Raw genomic sequence first — 26,952 nt, 5'->3', positions numbered from 1 at the left:
ACTCAGGCACATACACAACTCAACACACATGCACGCACCTCACACAGTTGGGACACTGTGATAAGAATACCTGCAAGTTAAATATAAAACATCTTTCCATAACTCTTTTTGTGCTCTCTCTCTCTCTCTCTCTCTCTCTCTCTCTCCCCTCCCTCTCTCCCTCCCCTCCCCTTCCCCCTCTCTCCTCTCTCCTCTCTCTTCCCCTTTCTTTCTTTTACTCAAAGATTCTTATTACTGCCTCTTGGGAGGCAATGATTATCAGATGCTTTTAACACGCCTTGGCAGACACACAACCGTTTGTTCTCTTTCCCTGGTACTTTTGCATGGCACTTGCCTTCCTGAAATGGAAACAAACACATTGGCTCCCTGCGTGCAATCCTCTTCTTCGAAGTTCTAACCTTTTAGGGGCTAAGCAATGGACACCTTGGGTTTCACCCTGGTGAGATTTGGACAATGGAAAGAGCCTCCTGAGGAACTCTTTCAGGACACTGCCAAATTACTCCATGTAATTTGGAGCATGAGTGGAACAAAGCCACGCAGTGCTGTGACGCCCCGCCCCTTCCCCTTTGCTCCACGCCCCCACATCCTGTATTCTTGCTCAGCCTGCCTCTGACTTTGTGTAGGACCTAGCAGGTGCAGCCCCACAAGGGAGGGCGTGCCCCTTTCTTGCTCCTCCCTTCCCCAGCCTCCTTTCCCTGAGCCCAGGCTCTGCCTTCCTGATTTCAATTCTGGATGATAACTGGCAATAGCAGGGGAGACCAATGTAATTGACCCTCGCATTCCAGGTTTCCTTTGATTTTCAGTCCCCAAAGTGTTTGCTCTTTAATCTTGTTTATTTCATGTTGAACAGTCCTATTTGAATAGCCAGCACTTCTAGCATTACAAAGGCCCCATATTTATGGAACAGGAAAAAGACTTTCCAGCTCAGAACCCTGTTCCTTTCATAGGATTCAATGACGGAGCCCCGCATAGTCCAAAACATTCATTCTCCAACAGAAATGTCTGCTCCTGGAAATGTATTCATATTTATAAACAAGCATAAATGCCTTTTTCAAAAGAGAAATTTTCTTCTAGGGTGCTAGCTGCTAGCTTTTCTCCCTTTCCCTTTCCTTTTTTAGATATGGTACACAAAAGAATAAAAAGGAAAATGATTTACATGTCTCCCATATTAACAGAGCCTAGGATAATTTTCAATACAAATCACCCAGATTCCAGCAGATGAATGCAAATTAGATCTTTTAAATCAGAAGTGAGAGAAAGCACTGAATTATAATTGCAAAGCAATATAATCAGGCACCAGTAGCTTTCAGGTGGCTTTGTTGGTTCAGCTCTCCAGCAGGGAAGGGCTGGGTACTCTGAACCCCTGTTCCTATCTCCAAGCACCACTGGTCAGGGACAGGCCTCTCCTTCATCCAGAGAAGCCTAGTTGATAGCTCCACTGTGCAAAGTGGCCTTGAGGTTTTATTTATGTTTTGATCTATTTCGTGTTTATCTTCACTTCGTTTTCGTTTTTCAGTTGACCTGTGGTCAGTAGGGTGCATCATGGGAGAAATGGTAAAAGGCACAGTGCTGTTCCCTGGCACTGATCGTATCCTTCCCAGTGGCCCCTGCGCTCTGTGCGCCCTTGTCGATTTATTCCGTTTGTTAACAATGCAAGACGGCTGAAGATCTCCACTCATGGCCCCCGGAGAATTTCTGTGAGATCAAATGTCAAGTCTTTGTGAGCTTGCTTCCTGGTAGAATAACCTGGTGTCCCAGCAGGTCCTTCCGTGAACGGGACCGTAGGAGAACGGGACCTTGTATCACAGGCTCTGCCTTACTTCAGTCCTTCCAAGCCTAGAGACTCCTTTATCATCGTTTATAGAGATTTGAAAAACGAAGACATGTATGGAGCTAGATAATAAACGGCCAAGCCAGTGTTCACACTGATGCTTTATAGTTTCACATCCTAAGGAGTATTCATTTAGCACAGAGATCCTTAAAGGTTCACCCACATGTGATTTGCTTGATTTAACACAGGTCCACCCTTATCAACCTCCTTTCAAACACTGTGTCTTATTCACATCATGTATATAAAGAGACGTTCCTCCAAACATGCTCTTATGTTCTCCATACCATTAATAAGTAATATTCAAAACCTCATTGATTAGCAGTGATTAAATAGACGCACAGAGAAGGCATTCCAATCACTGAGAAGTGAAAGCAATCCTCTCTAAAGTAGCAGCTAACTGACAGGAGTCCCGAGGTCCCAGGGCAACCATGGCTACCAAGGAACTTTTAGATACCTACTCCTTGAAGTCAGTGAAATTACCACTGAATTTGATCATGTATAATAATCTTCTGTCTTTGGGGGGGGGGCAGTGAACTGAAATGCTCACTATTAAAAACCAGTTTTGACTCTATGATTTTAGGCTAATGTCTAATTAGGTAAGTCTGATGACTGTCGTAATACGATTATCCACTGGCTTTAAACTTCTAATTCCTCTTACAGATCTTTCCATCTCTATGATACTTCATACACATGCAAGGATAACACAATACATTCGAGCGTGTGTATTTCATATATAGTTACACATATGTATAGTATAACATTATAACTTCATACATATTTTCTGTAAGTCTAAAAAGAACAATGCAGAAAGTCACAAAGTGACCAGGGAAGGATAACCACGCCTACCTTTAGTTAGCGCTCACATGCTTGTGCATACAGAAGCACTCACACATGCACACATGTGTACACTCTCACACACACACTGATACTACAAGCACAGCACACAAATGAACCACAAACAAGTAGAAGGGCCAAACTGTTTACTTTTGCTAAAACGCTTTTCTTTAAACTTAAAATATGACACCCTGACTTTAAAAATCTTTCTCCCTGTATTTCTATTTTGTTTCTACTCTTACATTTTATTAAACGGTATGTATACATTTACATATTAGTGCTAATGCAAATTATGTTTTGAAGATACGTTGGGTTTGATCAAACAAAATTACTTCAGATTTCTTAAAAAAGAAAAAACAGGAAAGAAGAGAGAGAGAGAGAGAGAGAGAGAGAGAGAGGAAGGAAGGAAGGAAGGAAGGAAGGAAGGAAGGAAGGAAGGAAGGAAGGAAGAAAACCTCCAAACTAGGATTTCTTTCATTCCTCATGATTTAACTACCTTTTTAAATTAACATCTGGGAATACATTTAAATTAGTCTGTATGCTCTTTGCTCTTCCAGAAACTCATTAGAGTTGAATTACTGCAGATTAAATGAATGTTTGCCGCCTGAAGATTAAACAGACTGTTTCCTTTGCCTGTTACAGCAGCACATTGGACGATTCCCTGGCCACGCTACTGAGCACAGCTCTGCATTATTAAAATCCTTCCTTGAGAGAAGCTGCTCAGGATTACGGTCTCACCTGAATGTCAAAACCCCTTGTGAGCAGTTCTTAAGGCCACAGTAATGTCATGAGGTCACATCATGCAGACTTAGGTGGGCTTTGATATTGAGGATTCTTTCTGAGCATCCCAGAGACAAATTTGTAAATTTCTTGGGGGAATCAATTAACTGTGGTTCATTAATGATTTCAAGCACACGGATTTATTTTAAGTTAGTCTTTTAAATGCAAATTATAACCACTGTCTATCATAGAGTTACCCTCTTAAAGAGGACAATGTAACACTTACCTTAATAAGTATTTCTCATTATAAGTAACTTATTTGAGGAGAAAAAATGACATCGAAATATAGTAGTTCAGGAGAGACTTTAAAATGGAGCTGGAGACAAGGAATCTATACAATATATTCTGTTCGTGTTGCTTTAAAAGTCAACAACCACATTACTGAAAGCATTCTCAAAATAAATGATTTCTAAAAGGCTTTTCATACCAGCTGTGCACATCATTTGCATATAATTAACTAGCAAGCAGGATTGGAATAAGACTTCCATAGTCTTTATGTTACAAAAATACAACATATTGTTTTTAGAGAGAAATGTAAAACTTAGATGGTCATATAGTTCTTAAATTATAAATATTTCAAGAGTAGACTTTTAAAAGTATGTATTAAGTGAATCTTGTTCCATCATGATGGCTTTATCTCTGTTCAGATCAATGGAATTTAAGCTCAGAGGTAGGACAGATGCCTCAGAGGGTAACACCAGTCAGCGGCTGCTCTTGTAGGGGACCTGGGTTCGGTTCCCAGTACTCACATCTGTCCATAACTCCAGCTCTAGAGAAACCAGGGGGGAAGTTTTTCTTTTAGAATTATTAATTTTCTTTTTGAGGTTATAAAATAATTACATCATTTTTGCCTGTTCGTCTACACCCTTCAAACTTGCCCATGTACCCTCTTTGTTCATGGGCTTTTTCATTAATTGTTATAACATACATACTTACATACATACACACACACATCTAAACACACACACAGTCTACAGTTGTCTGTACAATGTTACTTATATGTATGTTTTCAAGGGCTGAACAATAGATAATTGATAACCCCTTGGTATTCTGGGCTTAGAGTCAGGGACGCTTTCCTCCTGAAGTTTACATAGAAAAAGCTTTGCCAGCAGTTCCTCTGGCAGGTACTTTATCACAGGGTCTCTTGTAGCCCAGGGCAGCCATGAACTCACTAGTCAAAAGTCCATATGAATGCTTGATCCTCCTGTTTGCACTTTCCAGGGCTCACATCACAGGCCTGGCATATATGGTGCTGGGCATTGAGCCCAGGGCCTGGACCTGCCAGGCAAGCATTCTACTGCTTGAGCTACTTAACCCAGTCCTGTTTTCCTGACCTCATAAAAAATTGATTGTCCCTCTTAACAATCCAGTGTATAGAGTTAATATCCAGAAATGAATGTGGCCTGCAGAGATGTGTCCCAGGTCGCAGCACAGTGTCCTATGGCTCATGTTCTATAGAGGCAGCTGTGGTCAGGGAAACGCTTCGCATTAGTGGTGCTTTTCACTAATGTGAAGGAGTCTTTAAGCATTGTCGTCTCTAAAATAGAGATGTCAAACCTTTGTTTTTAACTTTCACAATGCAGGTAAGACAGACCAGTGTTTGTGAAGCCAGAGCAGTGCACCTGGAGGGGGGGGGGGCGTTTACATCAGAGAACAAATTCTGTCATGGGAAGTTAAGAACTAGCCCCCCAAAAGCCTATGCAGACATAGGGTCCCAAGGTTGAGGGGTCCCCGAGGTTAGCCTTCAATAGCTTAAAAAAACAAAACAAAACATTGCTTCTGTAACATGTAATGAATACACTTTGGAAAACAAAATCCCTGTCAAGTTTTGATTTGTAAAGGTAGGTTACAATAATAATTAGGTTTACAAAAGAAACCAGTTATAGTGAAAATCGCAGGCATCCAACAGCAGGCTCTAGAGGTCCAGCTTGGCTGACTCACTGAGTCTGGCTTATCACACTTCCTCTGTGCTCACTCCTAAGGAACACTGCTAATGAATCGAATCCTAAACATTCCTTCATGCTTTATGGTACCAGAAACCGAGGGATATTTTTTGAAACAAAAGAACATTTGAAAATGGAAGCTAATACTACTAAGAACTTTGCTCTCCCCCCGTGGTAGGCAACTAGTACTGAGCTTTGCAACCACCAGGCAAATAATTTACCTCAGCTTCACACTAGAATGTTTCTAAATGAGTAAAACAACTCAAATAGCAACCAACGGCATCCAGAACTCTCCTAAGTATGTGTGCCTGATCTTACGGATGTCCTCAAAAGCCCTAAGAGTAAATTTTATTAGGGAGAGTCATAATTACTAAAATGAGCAGGAGACACTGCATAGTTTATGGGAGACGCTTCTGTGCTGTCCTTAGTGGGAGCTCACAGACAGCACAGCTCAGAGTCGGATCCTTCCTCTGGACGGTACTCTTTTCTCCACAGGAGTCCAGTTGTCCTAACTGCCACGCCCCAATCTATAAGACCATGAAGTGTGACATGATCAGGAGTTTCCCTCTCTGATCAGTTTCCTCTCTGATTAGTCTCTGATCAGGACTAATTTCCAGGGACTGGCCTGTTAAGTGTCTCATGAGCAAGAGATCTGGATCTTTTCAAGAATTTGAACTTGCCATGTATGATAAAAATGGAATCACAGCAAAGCCTCTTACATCTGGGGTTAGTAAGTGTCTGGAGAGGTTAGTATAGTCTGGAGTTGTGTTTGTCAAAATGGAGTTCAAGGACTGCCTGGGTAGCAATTGTCATTGGGGTTTTATTTTCTGTGATAATCAACCACAGACCTAAGTACCTAGAATCCCACAGTTAAGTGGTACGTGTGGGGGCTATGGGGAGGGAGGTCTGGGTTCTTGTAAGTTTTCTACACTATGGATATTTGAGTTTATGAACATAGTCTCATGCCATGATTCAGAATACACAGCACATGTGCTCTGTGTCCTTATTTCTCATTCCCTGGAAACCTTGCTAGAACAAAGATACAGAGCCACACTCAACACCTGGCCTACATAGCAGCTCTTTGGAGATAAAGTGGCATTGTCTGGAATGATCCAGTATAGATGACACAGACAGAGTGCCATCTTTAGTTACCTAGCAAAGAACTGGGAAAGAAATGCTGATCTTCTTGAAGTTGCAAATGGAGTTCTGTGACATTTTCATACTAAATATTGAATAGCAGGCCCACGGTAGTGACTCTCTAGACATGCCAATATCAGTGCTAGAAATCACATGCTTAGCAACAGGATAATTAAAGACAGAAAAAAATAAAACAGTAATTCAAACTGCATGGTAGGTAGAAATCCCTAGAGAGTTTCTGAAGCTTAAAATGGCAAGGCATAAATGTCATTCATAATTATAACCCAAATACCCAGAAAACAAAAGGTATTGTCCATCAGTGCATTCACTGGGGAAAGTTTCTCTGAAAGTTCGCCAATCAGAAACCCTAAAGGCAAGTGTCACACTTAGATCTGAGTTCTCCTAACAGAAAAGTTTGCAGCCTTCTGGCTGAAGCAGCTCAGCCCTTCTCCTCTCCCTGTTCTCTGCTCCATTCTCCTAGGATGTTATCATTCATGGACGTCCTCAGCAACGATCAAGCTCCTTTGCCCATTTTCTTTTCTACTCTCAAGAGCAAAAGATTTGCAATGCCGCTCCACTCAATCTTCAGTGATCTTAGATTTTGATGAGGAAATTTGCTGCTGTAACTTTTATTAAGTGTTCTTTCCCCATTAGTCCTCAAGGCCTTTGATAATGTGTCTCCTGGTGACACTTTCTGAGACCATAGATCTTAAATGTAGAAGTACATAGATTTACTACTATTTTCATGACTGTGCAGGACAGGTTAGTCTACTGTGTTTAACTCCTTGTTCTGTGCAGCATGAAGATGTTCTCATGCTGATAAGTTTCTTCATGAAAATAATTTTAGCAACTCATTCTTAAAGGATACATTATATGATGTCAGAGTCTAGCAAATACCTTATAAATTCTTATATGTTTTAAAGTACAAAAATCTGATAATTTTTCCTTATACTTTCACCTTATTCTTCTTTAAAATGTATAAGACAACAATGTTAGTGTAAAGGTGTTGATATGAAAGACCAAGACAGGCACATTGGAGATGTTCTCTGAGGAATATGCACCAAGAAAATCACATCATGAACTTTAGAGCAAAGTGAGGCAGTTCTTTCTACCACATCAGCTCCAGATTGCCTGTGTTCTTCACCAACACTGACTTGAACATAAGGAAAAGAGTCCTCATGACTTAGACATCCAGACATTTATAGGAAGAAAGGATTAGAAATGGGTGTGTTAAAAGAAAGGTACCATCTTTTAAAGAGGGGTATACACAGTATTTTCTGCAAGAATATTTAATGACCTCACTGATAATAGTTTTAATTGTTCAAATGTCTCCAGGGTTCAAGATGATGCTTCATTTAAAAGCACTCTCAGGTAGGAAAGCACACTCAGTGCTTTTAGAGACTCGAAGTATTCTTTAGATTCTAGGACGTGTGACTCTTAGATTTTTACCGAGAATAGCAGAGAATTGCCTCAGGGTTGACTCTTTGGAAGCATTTGATTATGAGCAGGGTGTGGCCCACCCAGTTTTAGAGTCCCAGAGCTTTTGAAGAGGAGGAAGTCAGGAAGTCAGGGGTCAGAGCCACACTACAAGTCTGAAACAGAACTGAGCTACAAAAAAATATCCCACAAAAAGAAAAGCAAACAAAAAGACATTTGATTCTATGTTGAAGAATTTTATGAAATACTTTCTTGACTCTAGTTAAATGAAATTAGAATAAAATAATGGGTTGATGATATTTTGCCAAACTTGTTAATTGGCTTCTTTGTAGAAATCTAGGAACATCTTTGCCTCTTTACCTTTGCCATACTCTTTAAAATTCGCATCAAGTTTGAGTAATGAGTCAATGACAGTTTGATGGAGCATGGCAATCCAATTGCACTAGAGAGATGGCCTCCTTTCGTGTTTCCAGTGACAACTGAGCTAAGTACTGAGTTCTATAGCTATCTTTCTATCTATAAATCATCTATCTCTGTCTATCTCTCACCCCTCTATCTCTCTCTCATGATACATCTATCATCCATCTATCATGTGTGTGTGTGTATGTATGTATGTATGTATCTATCTATCTATCTATCTATCTACCTATCTATCTATCTATCTATCTATGTACTTACAGCTTACATATAGCCATAGACTTGACATGAGTTTTTGCATGAGAGTGACTAACCTTTTATAGTGACTTAATTTCTTTATTTCTAACAATTCTACTCGGGTAATCTCAGGCACACAATGATATCAGTGAAGTTCACTGATGCTTGCCCTTGGTTCACCCACTGTTGTCACACCAGGGAATGTATCTCTGGTTTTCCCACATGCGTTTCTTGTCCTGGTAGTCCACCGCAATTTTAATTTTTATTATAATAACTGAGTTTTATTCATCCAAGTTGTAAGGGAGATAGAAATTTGCAAATTAGCCTGGCTTTATCTTTGTTTGAGTGTCTACCATTTGCAGTTTATATTCATGTTAAATGTGGTGTCTTTTGTCTTCTGTCAGGACAGTCTGCCTTTTTAGACTCAACTCTTGAATAGCTAATTAGTTAGTATTATGGTAACGTTCTTTGAAGAGCCTTGTGTTACTTTAGTGAGAAGGAATTGATGGTGCAGGAAATAGCTATAGAAAAATAAAGGGAGCAGGAGAAGTCTCTGCTCATGGTGCTGGAATAAATGCAAATCTTCAAGGCCCAGTTGTATTTGAAATCAGCTTTGGGCTGATCTTTCAGAGCTTGCATTGTTTATCATTCTCAAGGCTACGAGACATCAAATATTAATGAGAAAGATAAAAGAACAACTGAGTTAGTTCCATGAAGCTGGGAAGGAAGAAAGGTAGGGATGTGAGGCTGCTCACTTAGTGCTAAGTTACAGGTAGCCCGAGTGACAACTGTGATAGAGTGACTGTGACAGTGTGACTGTGACAGAGTGACTGTGACAGAGTGACTGAGATAGACAGAGTGACTACAGAGTGACCACAGACAGAGTGACCACAGACAGAGTGACCACAGACAGTGACCACAGGGAGAGTGACTACAGACAGAGTGACCACAGGCAGAGTGGTCACAGACAGAGTAACTGTGACAGAATAACTACAGACAGAGTGATCACAGACAGAGGTGACCACAAACAGAGTGACTACAGGTAGAGTAACTGTGACAGAGTGACCACAGACAGAGTAACCACAGACAGTGACCACAGGCAGAGTAACTGTGACAGAATAACTATAGACAGAGTGACCACAGACAGAGGGGACCACAAACAGAGTGACTACAGGTAGAGTAACTGTGACAGAGTGACTACAGACAGAGTGACCACATACAGAGTGACCACAGGCAGAGTGACCACAGACAGTGACGACAGGCAGAGTGGCCACAGGCAGAGTAACTACATGAAGAGTGGCCATAGGCAGAGTAACTACAGGCAGAGTGGCCACAGGCAGAGTAACTACAGGCAGAGTGGCCATAGGCAGAGTAACTACAGGCAGAGTGACCACAGGCAGAGTAACTACAGGCAGAGTAACTACAGACAGAGTGGCCACAGGCAGAGTGACCACAGGCAGAGTGAACACAGGGAGAGTGACTATGACAGGATGACTACAGACGGAGTGACCACAGACAGAGTGACCACAGGCAGAGTAACTGTGACAGAATGACTACAGACAGAGTAACTACAGGCAGAGTAACTACAGACAGAGTGACAGTGACAGACATGGTGACTGTGACAGACAGAATGACTGTGATAGACAGAATGACTGAGATAGATTGTGATAGAGTGACAGTGACAGACACAGTGACTACAGAGTGTCTACAGACAGAATGACTACAGAGTGACTGTGACAGACAAAGTGACTGTGACAGAGTTACTGTGACAGAATGACTATAGACAGAATGACTATAGACAGAGTGACGGTGACAGACAGACTGACTGTGACAGACAGAGTTACTGTGACAGACAGAATGACTCTGGTGACCTAAAAGTCTTGCATGCTTCAAACAGCCTTTGAGAAAAAAACAATATAAATGTCACAAAAATATAATAAATCTTTGGGAAATCAGAAATTTGAAGTCTTCAAATGTATACACGTATCTATCAAAACTTTACAATGTATTCCACAAATAGATACAGTTTTTGTTTCTCCATTAGAAAAGGGACAGCCAAACAAAGCACTGTGAACGCCCCAAGTGTGATGCTTATAGGTACCAAACACTAAGTGTTAATGGACTTTTCCCACTTTCAGAAAAAGAACTAAAATATTAAAGCCTATTTAGGGAATATAAATAAATATTACTTAAAACATTTATTTGCTTGCTATTCTAAAAATAAAAACGATCAAGGTAACTTTAGGATAAAAATCCCATGATCAAGTGAGATAATTTTAATTCTAAATTACATGAATATTAAAATTTTATTTCAATAAAGTCTTACATTGATTACATCTTTTAATCTTTACAAACAGGAGAGAATTTTCTGTCACCCATCCTTGTATATTTCACCCTAAACAACATGATTGGATATGTGATAATATGTTCTTTTACATTTGAATAATATTCTATTTTTATAAAACAAAGACTACTTCCTCTTTCTTGCGTTTGTTAAACAATAGTAGTTTTCTAAAAGCACACAAGTCCCAAAATTTGGTCTAAAATTCCAAGAGGACTCCCAGGCTGTGAACTTTGATTTCACCTGTGTTGCTTAGTAAACTTCCAGCTGTGCTGATGGGTCTTAGGTGACAGGCAGGGAAAAGTGGGAGAGTTCCTGGTCTGCACCTCTTTTTTCCCTTAACTATTTCCTTCCCAGATATTGACCAGTGGAACAAAGTCATCGAGCAGCTAGGAACTCCGTGTCCAGAGTTCATGAAGAAATTGCAGCCCACAGTCAGAAACTACGTGGAGAATCGGCCCAAGTACGCAGGACTCACCTTCCCCAAGCTCTTTCCAGATTCCCTCTTCCCAGCGGATTCTGAGCACAATAAACTTAAAGGTGAGGGGCTGCGCCCAGATGGTCACATTCTGGGAGGCCTTGCCTGGGCTTGCATTGAGGGCGGCTGACAATAATCTTTCTTGGTTAACTCTTTGATCAGGGGTATTTAGAATCTTGAAATCATTTGTTTTTTTGAAATGTAAAATTTAAAAGGTCGGTGTACCGTACTTCAAAAACATTTCTTTATGCTTTTTAGTTCCTAGAAAGTACACTTCTCAAGTAGCGCCATTCCCTGATGCCTAAATGTTCAAATATATAGGCCTATGGGGAACACTCTTACTCAAGCCACCACAGTAGAGAAGAAGACTCTGTTCCTGTGAGGACATGGTGGTGTCGCGGTGCTGTGGACACAGCAAACCCCTCACTGAGCTAATTAATGTCAGTGAAAGTGCTTGCAGGCTCACTATTCAGAGCATGCTCTGTGATACAAGTCCAATGTTCTAGAGTTGGGCTATGTCATTTTTGTACGTTATGACTTACTTAACATATTTATGATTCTAAGACTGACACACAGATGAAGTATGACAACATGCAAATGGTCAATGGAGCATTCGTTCTGATTCTAGGAAGACATCATGTTTATCCGGCAAGCCGGTGCAAGCCGCCTTGCTGAACTCATTTCTCTCTGTTGCCTGCATATGGTACTGATGATGGCTTCTAGGAAATGAGTAGGTGTTGGTAAAGTTCATTCCCCCATCCAAGGGAGCATTCCATGCCATGCCCTTTCTAAGAAGAGAAATACAGATGGTCTTGAGAGCAGATTCTAAGCATCAAAAAGACCTTTTAACTAAGGAGATAAATAAGCAACTGTGTTGGGCTGGTAGACCATTGGTCATGAAAAAAAAATCTTAAGACTGGAAATAGTATGTGAGTCTTTGTGCACTTTTGTGATTCTCATGACCTTCAAAGTTTTATGTGGAGAGAGTGATAATCAATGAAGAAAAATGTAATTATCAGAAAAAAGGGGCCCAAAGACACAAAATATCCTTTAGTATTACGAAAAACATTACAAACCACAGGAAAGTAGTCATAGATACATGAGTAAGAGCAGTTTACTACATCTTAGCTGTACTATTAGCAAAATTAAGTGAAAATACTTGAAAATTTTGAATAACTGAATCATATATAAGAGTGAATAGTGGGAGAAAAAAGCCACCAATAATCACAGGGGTATCCTCTATGAGAATGGTTGGTATTTCCTAACTTTTGTTTATGCTATTTCTATACTTACATTATTGCTAAATTTTTATAAGTAATATAGTTACCTTAATCTGAACATGTAATACAACTGATGTCCATATTAAAATATTTTAATAAAAGAGATATCTTCTTGTGAAATTTTTTCCTGTAAACATATTATACTACAAATGAACTTGTGAACCCACTATGGAATGCATGCAATGTCTTTCAGAAGAGAATAAAACCCATTGGGGCACTAAATTTGTCAATATCTAAACAGGCCCCCATTTCCTACATTATCATGTACATTAGCACATTTAGTTCTAATCTTTTATGTCAGTTACCATGAAGCACTGTCATTACATAGAAATATTTCAAATTGATAAGCCAATTGAGGCTTTACTCTCTTGAACCAGGAGTTTTACTATGTGTTTGGAACACACTGAGTTATATTTTTCCTGTTAAAACTTTCAGATAACTTGAGTAGTAATGGTTGTTTGAGGTATTACTTATTCCTGCACTCAATGTAAAATTCCACGTCCTTTAGAAATTAAACATTAATGTGACCTCAGGGCTAGGTTTTCAACTGAGGTGGTGAAGTGTTTGTTTGTAAGCACAGGGACTTTGGTTTGATTCTCAGAGGCCATGTAACAAAAGATGCGGCGTGATCCTGTACTTGTGGTCAGCCCAGTGTTGAGGAGGACTGAGCATGCGCTTGTGGTCAGCCCAGTGTTGAGGAGGTGCGGGCTGGTCAGCCAGACAAAAGTTCCAGACAAAGTTCCAGGCCTGTCTCAACAGATAAATAAAAGAGGTCCACAGTGCTTGGAGAACAGTATCCAAGGTTGTGCTCTGACTTTCACACTTGTGTACCTGCACACACCTGTGAGAGAACACAGACGCAAACATGTTTCAAACACAAAAATGGATGTGACTTCAAAAAATAGTGCTATTGAACAAATGTGCTTGCTGTCACCGCCTGTTTGTATCACTGATCCTGCCCCAACCATACAATTCACCGTGCCACCTTGTACATGATATGGAAAGTTTTATTACTATCAGCCATGGCATGGGACACCTTTAGCCACTAGCCACCTGATTCTACCAAATCATGTTTCTTGGCATTTCAATGTCTAAAGGACACAGAATGTTACAACAAAACTTGGGGGTTAAAGGATGTCATTTTTATCACATCCAGATTGCTTTTACACATCGGGGACATCTGGGCCACACTGGCGTGCAAGTCAGTTTGAACTTTACTTAAATTCTGCTGATCTGCACATTGTGTATGAGAACATGAAAGCACACTGATCGATTTCCCACATCCACCCCTACACCTGAACTGTGCATTTCCACAGATTGCCACACCCCGATCCCATCATCTGGCATTCTTACAGATGGGCCACACCAGTTCCTTTACCTACTCAAACTTCGTGGAGGATAAATGCTATTTATAATTCTTACAGAATAATCATACTCAAATATTTGTAATGTTCAAAGAGCTCTCAAAATGATAACTTAGATTTTGAGATTTAAAAAAATTAAAAGCTTCATTTCTTTTTATAGCGTGTGACTCTATTAGGATGACAGTGGCTCTTTTCAGTTTGTTCTCCAGACAATAAACACCCTTGCAAAGAATGAGAAGCTTAGGAGTCACTCTTTTCATTTGTCATTTCAGCCAGCCAAGCCAGGGATTTGTTGTCTAAGATGTTAGTGATTGACCCAGCGAAGAGGATATCGGTGGACGACGCACTGCAGCATCCGTACATCAACGTTTGGTACGACCCGGCTGAAGTGGAGGCGGTAAGCCATCAGCCACAAACCACCCATAGCAAGTGCTGAAAACAGTTAAACTCACACAAAAAGGAGCCCACACAAGCCGTTTGTCATCCCTACATCAAAGGCTATCCCCTGGTGCTCTCTTCTTCAACACAGGGATTTTAACTTCATTTCTTTCCCAGACCTCCTTTGAATGGGATGCGTTCCGATGCCATTTCTTATAGTTCACACGTAGGTCTCCCCCAGTGGGTTTAGCTGTCAACCTCTCCCGATGCAGACTTCATGGGAGAAAAAGGTTCATTGCTCGATGCTACCTCACTTTTATTTCCTTTATGGCGCATCGACATTGACACCGTAAGGTATTTAAGGATATTTCTGTAAGGGAGCTTTTCCTAGGGTACCGGTGGCTTAGCAACTACATGAACAACACACAAGAAAGTAGATATTTCAAACGGGTCCTTATTTTCTAGTTTGATTCTAACTAATACAGTATAGTATGTCTCTGGTCTTCCACCTATGTAAGGTTTATAAGTTGTAGAAACTTAACTCCTCGCTTTAAAAGTATTCTCGAGCACTGCTACCTTCTCTGTGAGTGTGTTCTTCCATCTTTATTTCAGCTTCTGTGGGGAGCTGCCCGTGTGCAGGAGGCTCTGAAGACCTCCTGATGAGAAGTTTCTTTCTATGACATTTGTCAGTATATCTATCAGCAGTATTGCCTTTTCTTGAAAATGGCAACATGTCCTTAAAGTATTGGAACACTGGTGGTAGCTCCTGTCACTGATGTGATACTCCAGCTTTGTAGTTGAATTTACTCGGAATCATCCAATGCTTTGCCTTTAATCTTCTCTGTGATGCAAGGCCTTCTTGCTTAAAGACAGACTTGCTTTGCTCAAATCTCTTCTTCTCTGCACTGTATGTGTTTTCTGGAGCCGACGATGCTTAGTTCAACCCTACCCGATTCTTATTTCTTACTTACCCTTTCTTTGTGTATGTGAGAACCAAATGGTTAGTGTTCAAAGTTTCCAGGAGACCCTCGTCCTGACTCCCCCAGCTGCACAAAGGGGCCTTTACTATCTTGTGTGACGTTTTTCCTAAGTTTTGTCCACCCGAGAAGTTCTACCATGATGTTGGTGTCTCAATTTGCTTCAGGCTTGTTTTAGTCACCTGGTTTGATCTTTATAAAACACAATCCTTCCAGTGAAATACATTAGAGTTTCTAATGTTCTTAATACTAGTCTATATTCTCAAGACTCAAATATAGATTCTTTCCTTGTCTTTCATACATTGTAAAAACTTTTAAAGAGATTCAGAGAGTAGAAAGTTCAAAAGAGAAATAAGTATATGAATAAATATATTTAAAATTGGGTAGTATGGATTTTTTTCTGATAAAATTTAAGAAAATGTTTTAGGTACCTTTGCAAAAATGTTAGCTAAACATAAATTATTTGACATTGCCAATCTTTTATTGTGAAAGTTCTAAACCTGTGGCATGTTTATCTTTCCTTATATCTGATTTCATGTGCTCAATCTGTTTTTAATGGATCACAGCCTCTAATTTAAATGGAGTCATTAAGCCTGCATTTGGAATTCACTTGTAATTATGTTGCCTATAAAAGAGACAGTTACTTAGAATCTACAACAGAACATTAGAATAATATCAATGAATTTTTAAGTTTATTTCAACATTTCATCCTTTGTAGGATGGGAAAAAACCCTACCTAGACCCCTTTATTCAATATTGTCATCACAGAGCATAGATAGTAACAAGACAAGGTGTATAAATGTAAGGATCCAGTATAGCCTGAGGAGTTCATAAAGGAACCAGCTAAGAGAGATGAAGGAGCAAGTGTTTGATATCAAAACTGAAGTCACTGGCTGCACACTTGTAAAGCTGTCTTCCGTCTACAAAACTTGCAGTGAATCCTGACCCCAGGGCAAGGGTGGTTTATTACTCTCAGAAGTAAATTGTGGAGGTCACAGCCAGTCAGAAACAAATCCTAAGAGTGTGGGAATAACCGTCAGACATGCTTTGTTAACCTAACTGTATGGGGTCAGAAGACGTGTCTTGATCCCTTGAGTGTTGAAAACAAAGGATACAGATCTGATCCATGGGTTGGCTTGTGTTGGAGTGAGGCTTGAAGCCAGCAGTGAGGTGCCACCGTACCCTGGGTGCTGCTGTCTGAGAGCCCCTAGGATACTCATGGTGGCTCCAGGGTTACTCTGGGCATCTGGGCTTAAGGACAAGTTGAGCCAGCCAAGCATCTTGTGTTCTCCAGGTTATGAGCCCTGGGTACCTGAGAATCCAGAAGAGGTGAGTAGACCAGAAAGGACCTTGTGTGTGGCAGCTCCTTGGGACTTCCAAAGATAAGTTGAAAAGATAGAATGGAGAAGGAGCTATGGGTGCGAAGAGGGTTAAATGCTGGGACTGGGCCTTTTCCTGGAGTCCTTGGGGGGAGACTCAGGAAAGGAACTCTGTTGGGAGAAGATAGTCTATACCAAGATTGCTCATTCTTTTACAAAACTGAAGATTAATTTGGATATTAAAACTGAGATGGGTGAAAATGTAATCTACCTGTGCTCCTTACATAGAGTCAAACAACCTGTGGGCATGTTTATGGGGTATTGTCCTGTTAATTGATATAGGAGCACCCAGCCACTCTGTGGGTAGCATCTTTACTTGGGCAGGTAGTGCTGGGCTAAGCTTGAACCTCCGACTTCAGTTTCTGTTCTTGCCCTGACTTCCCTTGATGATGGGCTGTAGCCTGTAAGCTGACATAAGCCCTTTCTTTACCGGGATTTTGGTCACAGTGCTTGCCATAGCAACAAAAGGAAACCAGAAAAGAGACTAGGACACAGCGTTACAGAGTAATTCTGTGCAGTAGGTTGGCAAATATCAAGGTTTAGGAACAGCAACATAGACGCAAACTGTGTTACAATCAATGGAACAACAAAGCAGAAAATACCAGAGATTGCCTGATGCTGTGGAGAGCCAGAACTGATGCAGCTGTACCAGCTAAATAATGTAAAGGAGGTCACGAGGACCAGTTGGGCATCAGGAGTCATCTCTGGAGAGACACTCAACTCTGATGGGCACTCAACAGTGGTCAAACAAAGGATGGTGTCAGACTAAGTCAAAAGCAGGTGCCCTTGAATCAACCAAGAGATTAGCAAAGATATGCATGTATTCGAAACCCAAGATCAAAGAAATAGTTTACCGGAGACCAGGGGTACTGGCTGTCCAATACATAGAGTTGGGGACATAAGAGAATCCACTTACTTCTACTGAGATGAGTCAGGAGACATGCCGAGTCATCTCCACTGTCTCCTGCTGAGATAGTTTCCTGTGGCTGAAGGATGAGCCTGTGATGCACAGCTGGGAAAGGTCATCCCCCAACCACAGAGCAGACCTAGGCAGGAAATCAGCATCCTGCCCACAGACTGCACATACCTAGCAAAGATCTCTTCATTCACACCTTGGAAACCTGAGTGGAAGAGAAATAAGCAAACATCTGAAGACATCCTTCCAAGGAGAAGAAGTTGAGGGTTAGAAATGGATAAGGACCTTGCCAGCAAGGTGAGGTAAAGAACATTTCTAATAAATATATAATTTTCTCAAGTATCTTGTAATTTCTTGTCAAGAATGTTAATGTAATAGCCATGGCAGGAGACCATGCTCCTTTGGGGGATCCTACTGAATTTTTGTACCATCTCCCACTTGTACAGGGCTCATGGAGATCAGGGTTGGACACAGGCATGTTGTGGGGGGGGGGCGGGGAAGAATCCAGTTGTCTTCCCTTAGACTGCCCTACTTCTGCAGATTTAATGCCCACTAGGTAAAATGATACAGTCATTCCTTCATCTCACTCAGAGCTTTTGGCTACTTTTTCCTTTTCTCCCTTTTAGTTTTCTTTTTGATCTTTCCTTCACTCCTTAGGTTTCTTTTTATTTTCAACAACTTCTGCTCAATTCACACAGGCCTTGAGAATTCTTTGGTAGCTTAAGTCTTTACACATTGGGTCTACATATATGAACTGAAATCAAAAGTCACCTCTCTTTTTAACATAAACAATGATGACTTAGCAGTGACTTTAAAAACCAAGAACCAATCCAGCTGTGATGACATGTGCCTGAAGTCCTAGCACACGGAAGGCTAAGTCAGGAAGATTGCCTGGGACTGTTGGCTAGCCTAGGCTACATAGCAAGTGCCTAGCCAGGAAGAGCTACTTAATAAAATAGTAAGACCTGACTTAACAAAACAAAACACGCAAAAGAACAACACAAGTTCCCTGCTGGGGACAGTCTTACAGATGTGGGTTTTCTATCTTATGTACTTTTCACTTGTCTAATGCATGATTCCTGGATGAGAGAAGGGGCTGTTCCTCACAGATGTCAATCATCTGTGCACTGCAGTGAAAACCCTCTGACCCTCAACCAGACCCGGATCAGCCACTGTAGTATTACAAGCAGACTGTATTCATCTGTCTCCAGCTGACTCTTAAACAGCCATTTAACTCTGGGTATGAAACAGCAACTTGGCCAGATTTTTATAACTGAAATGTATGTACAATTGCTGAATAATCAAGCAATCCTAAGGTTGTGCTGCCCAGGACTAGAGGTATTGCTTTAAGACTCACTTGAAGTGTCCTGACTATGTACTTCCTTCAAAGTGCAAGTATTTGAGGTTGTGGATAGGAAATTACCCTCATTCATCAGGATTGTTCGCTTTCAATCCCCTCGGCTATACTTCCACAGTACAAGCTAACATGATTTTATTATGAACATCTTGTTTCTTGCAGTATTAAGCCTACTTGATGAATGATTTAATTTATGTATGGTTTCCACACTTACTTACTGTGGCTTAGCTCATTGTCATCCATTGAATTCTCTAGATTCCATAACGAATTCCTTATAACAACATCATAAACAACAGAATTTTAAATACATGCATTAACAAATATCTTCAGTATATCCTATAGGACTCGGTGTGCACATACTTAGGACTGGCCAGGAAAATCTGAGCCACAAGAAAAAGGAGTCAACATATTTAAAATTCAGACAGCTCATCAGTAGGTGCTCACCTCTTGGAGATAAGCCACTGAATGAAATATACATAAGCTTTCTCCAAGTGTTTTATTATCTGTACATTAAACTGGTGAGTCTGACTTTAGTACTAAGCGTTAAACATTAAGTATCTGGGAAGAGATGATTTAAATGAGTTATAAATGCAAACAGCTCTGTATAGAAAGCCTCCTTCCCACCGGGAGGAAGGGATTGAAGACTGTGTAATTGGCATTTCCACTGGTGAGCAATATCAAAAGGTGAGAGCACGTCTTTAAGTGGTTTCTGAATGATTAATCCACCTGAAACTCAGAAAACCACCATTCCTGTTTGATGACTTCTGCCTCAGAATGTGGGCACACACTTAAAATCCTGGTAAATATCACCCGTGCTTTCGCTGTGTGCCTGAAGAGAAAGCAATTGCATCTGAAATTTATCACACCAAGTTTACTAGTGACTTTCCAACACGAATCAAATATTCAGTAAACATAAACCACAGGGCTTTGGCTCTTTAAAGGCTGTCTGGATACTTTTCACAAATTTTATTAAAGAAAAAAAATTCCTGCTTCACTAAAATGAGCTATAAATGCAAACGGTTTCTGTTTATGTTGATAGAAAATGCCTTTTTAAAAATGTCACTAGAAGACTGCCCAGTGCCTCTCCGAGTATGACCTTGGGCAATGTCTTAGTTAGGGTTTCTATTGCTTTGATGAAACACCATGACCAAAAAGCAAATTGGGGAGGAGAGGGTTGCTGTTCATCACCAAAGGAAGTCAGGACAGGAACTCAAGCAAGGCAGGAACTTGGAGGCAGGGGCTGATGTGATGCAGAGGCCACAGAGGAGTGCTGCTTACTGGCTTGCTTCATATGACATCCTCAGCCTGCTTTCTTATAGAACAGAGGACCACAGCCCAGGGATGGAACCACTCACCGTGGATTGGGCCCTACCCCATTCATTACTAGGTAAGAAAATGCCCTACAGCCGTATCCTACGGAGACAACTTCTCCATTGTGGTCCTTCCTTTCAGATAACTCTAGTCTGTGTGTCAAGTTGACATAAGCCTAGTCAGCACAACTGATCCTTTGGCAACTTAATATACAAATACATCACTATCAAACCATATCTTTTCTTGCTTATTCACCCCCAAGATCTTGCATTAAAAACACAAGTAACCTTGAAAGTCCCACAGTTTTTAACAAATTCAAACAGATCAAAATTTCAGCCTCTTTACAATATCCAATCTCTCTAAAACTCCAAATTTTCTTTGAAAAGTTCAAAGTCTTTCATCTGTGGACTCCTGTAAAAATCAGGACTAAACTAGATGCCTTCTTCGAGAGGGAAGAGAAAAGGCACAGTCACAGTATGAACCAAGCAAGATCAAACTCCAACAGAATAAATAACTCAATGTCAGATTATCTGGGATTCACTGATGATGTTCTGGGCTCCTCTGAGAAGCTAGAGTAACTTCTCCAGCTCCTCTCTTTGCCACACACACGGCTTATCTTGTAGGCTCCCGCAGGCTTCACTCACCATTGTTGCTGTTCTTGGAGATCATCCCATGGAACTGGCATCTCTAATATGCTGGGGTCTTCAGCTGCAACTGGGCTGCACTTTCACTAAGAGCCTTTCATAGACTCTCTTCACAGTGCCAACCCTCAACTTTTTGGTATGACCCCTTCAGTCCCAGGCCTTCAACTGCTACCAAGGCTGTACCTTTACCAATGGCGTCTCATGGTACCAAGCTACAGCTGCTTTCGATGACCTTCATGCATTCAATTCTATAACCACCTGGGTGGCTTTTACATTACCAAGTTTGTCTGTCAGCACAAAGTACAATCTTGACCTCTTCTGCAAAATAGCTTGTGTGTGCTAACCCTAAGGAAACACTTCATTCTTCTTGAATTTCATGCGTTTGGCAAGCTGTATCTTATATCTTGGGTATCCTAAGTTTCTGGGCTATTATCCACTTATCAGTGAGTACATATTGTGCGAGTTCCTTTGTGATTGGGTTACTTCACACAGGATGATACCCTCCAGGTCCATCCATTTGCCTAGGAATTTCATAAATTCATTTTTTTAATAGTTGAGTAGTATTCCATTGTGTAAATGTACCACATTTTCTGTATCCATTCCTCTGTTGAGGGGCATCTGGGTTCTTTCCAGCTTCTGGCTATTATAAACAAGGCTGCTATGAACATAGTGGAGCATGTGTTCTTCTTACCGGTTGGGACATCTTCTGGATATATGCCCAGGAGAGGTATTGCGGGATCCTCTGGTAGTACTATGTCCAATTTTCTGAGGAACCGCCAGACTGATTTCCAGAGTGGTTGTACAAGCTTGCAATCCCACCAACAATGGAGGAGTGTTCCCCTTTCTCCACATCCTCGCCAACATCTGCTGTCACCTGAGTTTTTGATCTTAGCCATTCTGACTGGAGTGAAGTGGAATCTCAGTGTTGTTTTGATTTGCATTTCCCTGATGATTAAGGATGTTGAACATTTTTTCAGGTGTTTCTCTGCCATTCGGTGTTCCTCAGGTGAGAATTCTTTGTTCAGCTCTGAGCCCCATTTTTTAATGGGGTTATTTGATTTTCTGGAGTCCACCTTCTTGAGTTCTTTATATATATTGGATATTAGTCCCCTATCCGATTTGGGATAGGTAAAGATCCTTTCCCAATCTGTTGGTGGCCTTTTTGTCTTATTGACGGTGTCTTTTGCTTCGAAGACCAAAGTGTGGACACTTTACCCTTTCTTAGAAATGGGAGCAAAATACCCATAGAAGGAGTTACAGAGACAAAATTTGGAGCTGTGACGAAAGGATGGACCATCTAGTGACTGCCATATGCAGGGATCCATCCCATAATCAGCTTCCAAATGCTGACACCATTGCATACACTAGCAAGATTTCGCTGAAAGGACTCAGTTATAGCTCTCTCTTGTGAGACTATGCTGGGGCCTAGCAAACACAGAAGTGGATGATCACAGTCAGCTATTGGATGGGTCACACAGCCCCTAATGGAGGAGCTAGAGAAATTACCCAAGGAGCTATAGGGAACTGCAACCCTATAGGTGGAACAACATAATGAACTAACCAGTACCCCGGAGCTCTTGACTCTAGCTGCATATGTATCAAAAGATGGCCTAGTCGGCCATCACTGCAAAGAGAGGCCCATTGGACTTGCAAACTTTATATGCCCCAGTACAGGGGAATGCCAGGGCCAAAAAGGGGGAGTGGGTGGGTAGGGGATTGGGGGGGTGGGTATGGGGGACTTTTGGGATAGCATTGGAAATGTAAATGAGGAAAATACCTAATAAAAAAAATTAAAAAAAAAAAGGAAACACTTCCCAGAAGATTTCACTTCGGTGATGCTGGTGTCTTCTCAATTACTGCTAGTTTCCTAGCTCCAGCTGAACAGCTTCAGTTGTCTCAATAACCAGCACTAGTCTCTTGTTATGGCTGACTCTTGAGCCCTGGCTAACCAGAAAAGCAGAATCTCGATTCAAAATAACAAATGGCCTCATAGAGTCTTTAAACTTCCCTCTGAAACTTTACCAGCCAGGCCTCCATCTTCTGCACTGCTCTCTTCTAATCTTCCACAGAAATATCGCTGAGATTTCAACACTTAGTGGCTTTTCTAGTTCCAAGTTCCAAAGTCTTCCCACAATTCCCCCCAAGACATGTCCAGCTCTATCATGACAATATGAACTATGCTGGCACCAACATGCCTTAGTGAGACTTTCTATTGCCGTGACAATACACCATGACCAACAAGCAAGTTGGGAAGGAAAGGGTTTATTCACTTTATAGTTCCACAGCACTGTTCATCATTGAAGGAAGCTAACAGAGGAACTCACACGGGGCAGCAACCGGAGGGAGGAGCTGATGCAGAGGCCATGGAAGGTGCTGCTTACTGGCTTGCTCCCTATGGCTTGTCAGCCTGCTTTCTTATACAGCCCAGGACCACAGCCCAGGGATGCCACAACTCACAATGGGCTGGGCCCTCCACTTTCAATCACTAATTGAGAAAATAACTCACAGTCTGATCTTATAGAAGCATCTTCACTGAGGTTCCCTCCCTTCAGATAATTCTACTTTGTGTGTCAAGTTGACACAAGCCTGGCCAGCCCAGACAATTATTTCTTTCTTAAAGTTTTATATGTGCACCCAATCTTCTAACGTTGAAAAAAATATTTGTTTTTCTTTAGCACCTTTGAATCATATTTATTACTTTGAATCTAAGTTTGCAAAACGCACACTGAGTTTTTCTATATATTTTCAACTAAACATACCACTACATGTAACAAAGCCAATCAAAGTGGCTCATTTATGAAGGGCAAGGGCCCACTTGAAGCTTTCAAGAAGAGAATTAATTTCAGGAAGATTTCTCCAATTGTTTTTTTTTTGGAATCTTATGGAAATTAGATTAAAATTGTCCCCCTTGTATTCACAAGTAGATCAAAACACCTCCAATTCAGACTGATGGGGGGAATAACTTCCTGAGTTAGTTGACTGCCAGGTGTTCAGTTTCATAGTTTATTATCATAATTGTTATAAGTTTGAAAATCAGTCTGATAACTGCTATAGCAGTTTGTGAGTGAGTTACAGACTGCTTTGTTTTTAGAAGACAGACAACGGCACTGCTAAAGGAGCAGAAAGATCTTGATTTTCTTCTCTCCTCTTTGCATCACTTAAATTCCGGTTTTTCAGACTAAATGTTCCTAAGAATTTTTCTAAGTATGCTTTGTCCTGATCTCTCGGAGCTTGTAAACCGGCTACATCTCTCTCAGCTGTTCCCACCATCTGTCCCAACACAAGGCCCACCTCATGTGATTTCTTATTACGGAGTACAGCGTGCTGTGAAAAACTCAGAGAGCAGCAACATGGCGAGATGAATTTGAGGACCAGTTTGGTGCCATCTATCTGTTGAAGAAGACCCGTTTAGTGCAGACTGGAACCCTGAGTATACATACTTAAAATGGATACACACTTAGAATTAAGTGGGAAGACACAGGAGCTACAAGGAATGCGAGTTTAATTACATGTTTAATTATAGAAAGAGCACTTCATAGTCTGTAGCTCTCATTTACTTGGTAGAAGGTAAATCAATGGCTGTGATTCCTAATATTTGCACTTTGCAGATTTTAAAAAAATTTCCATCTGTTCATGCTGACGTAGCCTTTCAGCAACAAAATGTGAGCAATTTACTAATTGCCTTTTAGAGAAAATAAAACTTCACCACATGCTGTATTCCCAAGGTCTGGTTGTTCAGGCGAAGGTGTCTTTGAATCACATTCTGGTTGTTTTGATATTGTTGCATGACATCACCAGGGACTTGTCACAGTGTGTGTTGTAAGCAGATGTAGCCACCTGCTTTCAGGGCCTCCTTACCCTCCCTGATTTGTGAAAGGAGTGTGCCCTTCACTCTTAGTTGAATTAGCCCTCACTTTAGAAAATGGTTCCATGAAAGAGCAAGGTTCATCTTGATTTCAATTCGTTGGCATATATAGAATCTGCTGAGCAGGTGAGAAAATGACACGGTGGAATGGTTCATCCTCAAAGGCACACCTGCGTTGGATACAAAGATACCCGCGAGAAGAGTCTATGCTTGGGCTTTCCGCAACGCCCACATGGTAATCATTATTTGTAAGCTCTGGATTGAGCAGCCACATAGCTGTGAGTTACAAGATGAATGCTTATCTGTAGAAATCCTAAATAGTTTTGCTATTTGAAGCATTTTCTTTGGCTCGTTTCTCTCAGGTTCAGTGCAGTTTTGCTGAACGATGAAAATGTAAATATGATACCTTTCATTAAAAAATACCTGTGTACACATTCCTATCCCATGGTATTCCCCAGGACTAATGCTCACTGTGTCCCATGCTCACCAATATTGTCAAGCCCAATCTACACAAATTGGAAGACAGTTCCCAGCTCTTAGGAGTGTGCAACCCAGCACTAAGCTTTCTTACTGTGCAATGGTTCCTTGCATGAACTGAGAGCCTTTGAAAATTATTCTGGGGTCAGATGTGTAGTCATGGACCTATGACTTTCTGGGCATACAGTTTATAATCTTCACAGGATTTTTGGAGTGACTTTACCACAAACCTAGTTATTATTCTTTATTTAGTTTTATTTTTGATGTGCTTGGGGTCTTTTCTATGCACTTTACCACTGAGATGCATCCTCAGACTCCAGATTTAGTTGTGAAAAAGCAATGAACCAGTAGAGAAAGCTTATTTTAGCAAACCCCCAAAGCTGCTGATAATGTTTTTTAATGCTTTTGAAAAACCAGCTTATTCTCCTGATAAATACATATTTGTACTAGAGTTACTTTGATTTGTAAAGGTCTCGCTATTTTAAGAAATGGAGTGAGTACTTACTCTTTGTAAGTCCTTGCTGGTCCAGACCAAACATCGGGCCCTGGAGAAGATTGACCTGAAGTTCATTGACACCACCTCCAAATTTGGCCACGGTTGCTTGCAGGCTATGGAGGAGAAGAAAGCATTCATGGGACCACTCAAGAAAAATCGCATTGCCAAGGAGGAAGGTGCTTGATTCCAGGACCACTTTGTGCAGATGGTGGGCTCTCACCAATAAAATATTTCTAGTAAAAAAAATGGGATGAAGCAATATATATACAACACTGTGCCTTCAGATGTCACCACTGTGGTGTGCTGAAACACTGGCCATAGATCTCTCTCTCACCCCTCCCTCCCTCCCTCCCTCCCTCCCTCCCCTTTCCTCTCTCCTCTTCCTCCTCCTCCTCCTCTTCCTCCTTCTCCTCCTCCTCCTCCTCCTCCTCCTCCTTCTTCTTCTTCTTCTTCTTCTTCTTCTTCTTCTCTCTCTCTCTCTCTCTCTCTCTCTCTCTCTCTCTCTCTCTCTCTCTGTACAGGACTCTAAGCCACATTTAAATCTAAGAAATAGAGATTGATATCCAGTACCTCCTGTTTAAGCAGCTTCTTTGCTGGAGAGTTTTTCAGAGTTAAGTTGACAACTGGTTCATGGCTTCATGGACCATTCTGCAGTGGATGGTACAGGTTTCATGAGAGTGGCAGGTTCAGGTTCAGCTTTTCTGGAGTCTTGCCACCAGGTTGTCTCTCCTACACAATGCCCTACGTCCTATGTAGGGTTCACCTTTTCTTGCCATGTGTACCCTTAACAATTTGTTTGGTTTTTTCTTCTGGGATTTTGACTATATTGAGTGTTGCAACAGAGGGGTGAAATAAACACAGGCATGACCAGAACACCCTGGAAGGCTGACACCACAGAGTTAACCCACCTCCCTGGCTCTTAAGGATAAGAGATAAAAAGAGACATATTCTAGAAGGAACTGGACAGTGCAAACTCCAATGATGCTGATGCTGAAAGCCCTTATGTGTGATCACATGACAACAGACAGTTATAAATGCCAGAGAGTGACTACATTCACCCTTTTAGCATCAAA

General features: G+C 41.1%; 1 protein-coding gene across 17 annotated transcripts in view; it reads left to right on the top strand.

The window, feature by feature from the left end:
- Nucleotides 1–26,952, top strand: part of Mapk10 (mitogen-activated protein kinase 10) — a 304,058-nt gene that overhangs the window by 234,662 nt on the left and 42,444 nt on the right. For 10 of the 17 annotated variants that reach the window (NM_001081567.2, NM_001318102.1, NM_009158.3 and 7 more), the window contains 2 exons: nucleotides 11,315–11,497; nucleotides 14,352–14,476. In NM_001081567.2, the coding sequence (NP_001075036.1) occupies nucleotides 11,315–11,497; nucleotides 14,352–14,476 (308 nt within the window). Of the gene's footprint in view, nucleotides 1–1,516; nucleotides 1,589–11,314; nucleotides 11,498–14,351; nucleotides 14,477–26,952 lie in introns of all 17 variants that reach the window. The other 7 variants (NM_001310685.1, NM_001318131.1, XM_017320886.2 and 4 more) reach the window with 1 other exon arrangement.

This window comes from Mus musculus, chromosome 5 (assembly GCF_000001635.26).
Source record: "Mus musculus strain C57BL/6J chromosome 5, GRCm38.p6 C57BL/6J".
Classification (NCBI taxonomy): domain Eukaryota; kingdom Metazoa; phylum Chordata; class Mammalia; order Rodentia; family Muridae; genus Mus; species Mus musculus.
This window is presented reverse-complemented; position numbering and strand designations above follow the sequence as displayed.